Genomic DNA, 2,950 nt, shown 5'->3' with positions numbered 1-2,950 from the left:
ATGGATCGATGACGAATGGATCGATGATGAAGGGTAGATGGAATGCTGGATGGGATGTATGTATGTCGGATTGTAGGAATGGATTTGATTGACGACATGGATGTTTAGCTATGTGGAGAGATAGTTATACCGATGGGTGACGAGACTGTTGGGTGTCGGGTTTTATAGATAGCTGGATGCATGGATGACTACTCAAAATTACAAATAGGGATGGCGAGAGTAGGGCTCTTAAACCTAAAGTTGCCATAAAAGTTACCAGAAGTACAACGAGCACATAAAAGCAAAACGTGCGCAGTGATGTGGCCTTTCGATCTTTTGATGATGGCTTTTCCTTTCGCTGTGAAACCAAACATTTTTATCCTTAAATGGGCAGTCTTGGAATTAACACTTCTTTAAATAAATCTAACTTACTGATGACAAAAATCAGCACTTCATTAATAAAATGCTGCATACAAGTCATTTTAATTTTGTGACGACACTTTTTACGCTGCTTTCGCGGATTCTCACGATTCACTGTCGCCATCCAATTCTATAATGAATTTATATATCTCATTAACTGATTATAAAACCATGGACGATGCCACTCCTATGGAAGCGTTGCCGTTGCTCTCTGGATACAGCTCAGTGGTCTTCACCATTAATCTCCAAGGATTACTCGGTTCAGCAACAATATAAGAAGCAGCGTTGTCTCTTCTGCTATCTCTTCACAGTCCGCCATGCTGCAGCCCATTGATTTCGCCATTTCCCTGGCAGGATGGTTGAATAGGTGCTATGCCTTGCCAAAGGGCAACCCGTACCTATGCAGGGCACGGTCCGTGAGGTATATTAAAAATACTCGCAGACTCCCGAGTATACATTGAGTATTGAAAAAAATTGACTGATATAATTAAATTTGATCACGTGACTAAAATCTACACCTATATCTAAAAGGAATGCAAAAGACAAACAGAAACACAGCAGACATACTGATTGTATTGAAAGAACGACTCCAACGGTGTAAGATAGATATGAGTTTATACGGTTGATACGTCCACAAACGGAGTGTCCTCATTTAACAAAGAAAACCCATCGTTTGTGGACAGATCGGTCTGCTAAAAATAGCAGCCACACCGTCTCAAATCATTTCCCATTAAACAAAAAGGATGTCATTATACGGTGGTAGACTAATACAATGTGATATACTGTCATGGGAGAAATATTTTTTAAACAGATGTCAGCTCAATTGAAACTATGACGCTAAGCAAAGACATTTAGGTTTTCATGGGTGAATGAAATTATTTTCAAATTTTGAAAGTAACTAACAATTTCGAGGGAATTGGTACGTCAATTACACCTACCTCAGTACTCATCTCGTTCTAATCTGTCGACTCTGAAATGATGGACGGCAAAGTCGACCTTGGGAGAATTTGATCTTAGAACGTAAAGATGGACAAGATTCTGCTAAGTAGTTTACCTTGTGCGCTAACGATTCAGCCATCCCGCCATCTTGCACGGGTTAATAACATTAAGCTTGACTCGAGTAGCAGAAGAAAAAGACATTATTCGTTACATAGGAGCATTTATCAGAACGTAGCTTCTTGAAAATATTACCTAATTTCGTCAAAATTGATGACAAATGTAACTCGAATACTGTGCTGCCTAGCAAAATACACATGTTCTACTCTAGGTACTTCATACTAATATAAGTACAGAAATCTCATACAAAAGAATGCAAAAATGGACTCTTACCACACAGAAACCAAAGAAGAACACACAAAACTAACACCAATAGTTATCTCCTGTCATATACTTCAGTATTTTCTAACCATCAAGAAAAAACATTGTAGACCAACCATTCCCCAACGGTCCAATTGTCATTCAATCGCCTCACTGCATCCATGCAACTTTGTATAATCATTATTCAAACTTATTTCTCAGATTTATATCCATCATACAATGGCGTTATCAGTAATATTTCTAATAAATAAGGCAGTGAGTTGGAAGAATCGTTAGCACGTCGGGCAAAATGCAAATATGTTGTAAACAATACGCACACAAATACATTCATATGTATATATATATATATATATATATATATATATATATATATATGTCTCGAGTTGTAGCTGTAATTCAAAGGGGCCACCCTTGTCATATTCTTTGTGAGGCTGAGTCTCCCTGAGAACAACGTTAAGGTTTTACATGTCTGTGAAGTACTCAACCATTTGTGAGTTAATTTTATCCTCGTGTGGTAATGAAAAATGAAATTGACATCCAATATTTGCTCTCTGTATCTACGTATGAACTTTTCTTTGGATTTATGTATCTACTGTCTCTGTCATTTTCTCTCTTTCTCTTTCACTTCCTTTGTGTATCTCTTCTCTCCCACTTTTATTTTAACAATGTGTATATGTATCTATGTATCTACTGCTCTTGCAATGTGATAAACATTTAAAAACACAAAACGAACGTCGTCACCACTCACTGTCTCTTTCACTCTCTCTCTCTTTCTCTCACTCTCTCACTTTATCTCTCAATCTCCCTTTCTCTTTTACACACAAACACACAATCTCTCTTACTTCCTCTCTGTCCTCCTCTCTCTCGCCTTGCCCCTTCTTTGAAGTAAGTGCGACACACACAACAGGTATGTACAAGAACAAAAAGTTAGCGTCTTAATATTACTGATATGTATTCTTGTACACTTTTATATATTTCAGCTCCGAGGCTGTAGCCATGCTGGGGCACTACCAGCGTATTCACTTCATTAATGGTTAATACTATGTGATTGTCTTTTGGTGACGACGGGTGTTCGACATTGCAGACGCTGTTTTAATCTCTTGCATTAGAAATTGGTTCATCTGGGACCTACACACAAAACACACATACACAACCCTCCCACCACACACACACATACATATGCATTCATGCATATTAATACATATATATAGACACACACACACACACACATATA

General features: G+C 37.9%; 1 protein-coding gene across 1 annotated transcript in view; it reads right to left on the bottom strand.

Annotated features, from left to right (window-relative positions):
- LOC128250156 (probable serine/threonine-protein kinase clkA) overlaps positions 1-2,950 on the bottom strand; it is a gene marked incomplete at its 3' end in the record, with an annotated part of 265,160 nt that overhangs the window by 2,763 nt on the left and 259,447 nt on the right. Inside the window, 1 exon segment of the mRNA XM_052974897.1 lies at positions 1,776-1,788. Within this exon segment, the coding sequence (XP_052830857.1) occupies positions 1,776-1,788 (13 nt within the window).

Source organism: Octopus bimaculoides, chromosome 19 (genome assembly GCF_001194135.2).
Source record: "Octopus bimaculoides isolate UCB-OBI-ISO-001 chromosome 19, ASM119413v2, whole genome shotgun sequence".
Lineage (NCBI taxonomy): Eukaryota > Metazoa > Mollusca > Cephalopoda > Octopoda > Octopodidae > Octopus > Octopus bimaculoides.
The sequence above is the reverse complement of the archived record's forward strand: the minus strand, read 5'-3'. Positions and strand labels throughout refer to the sequence as shown.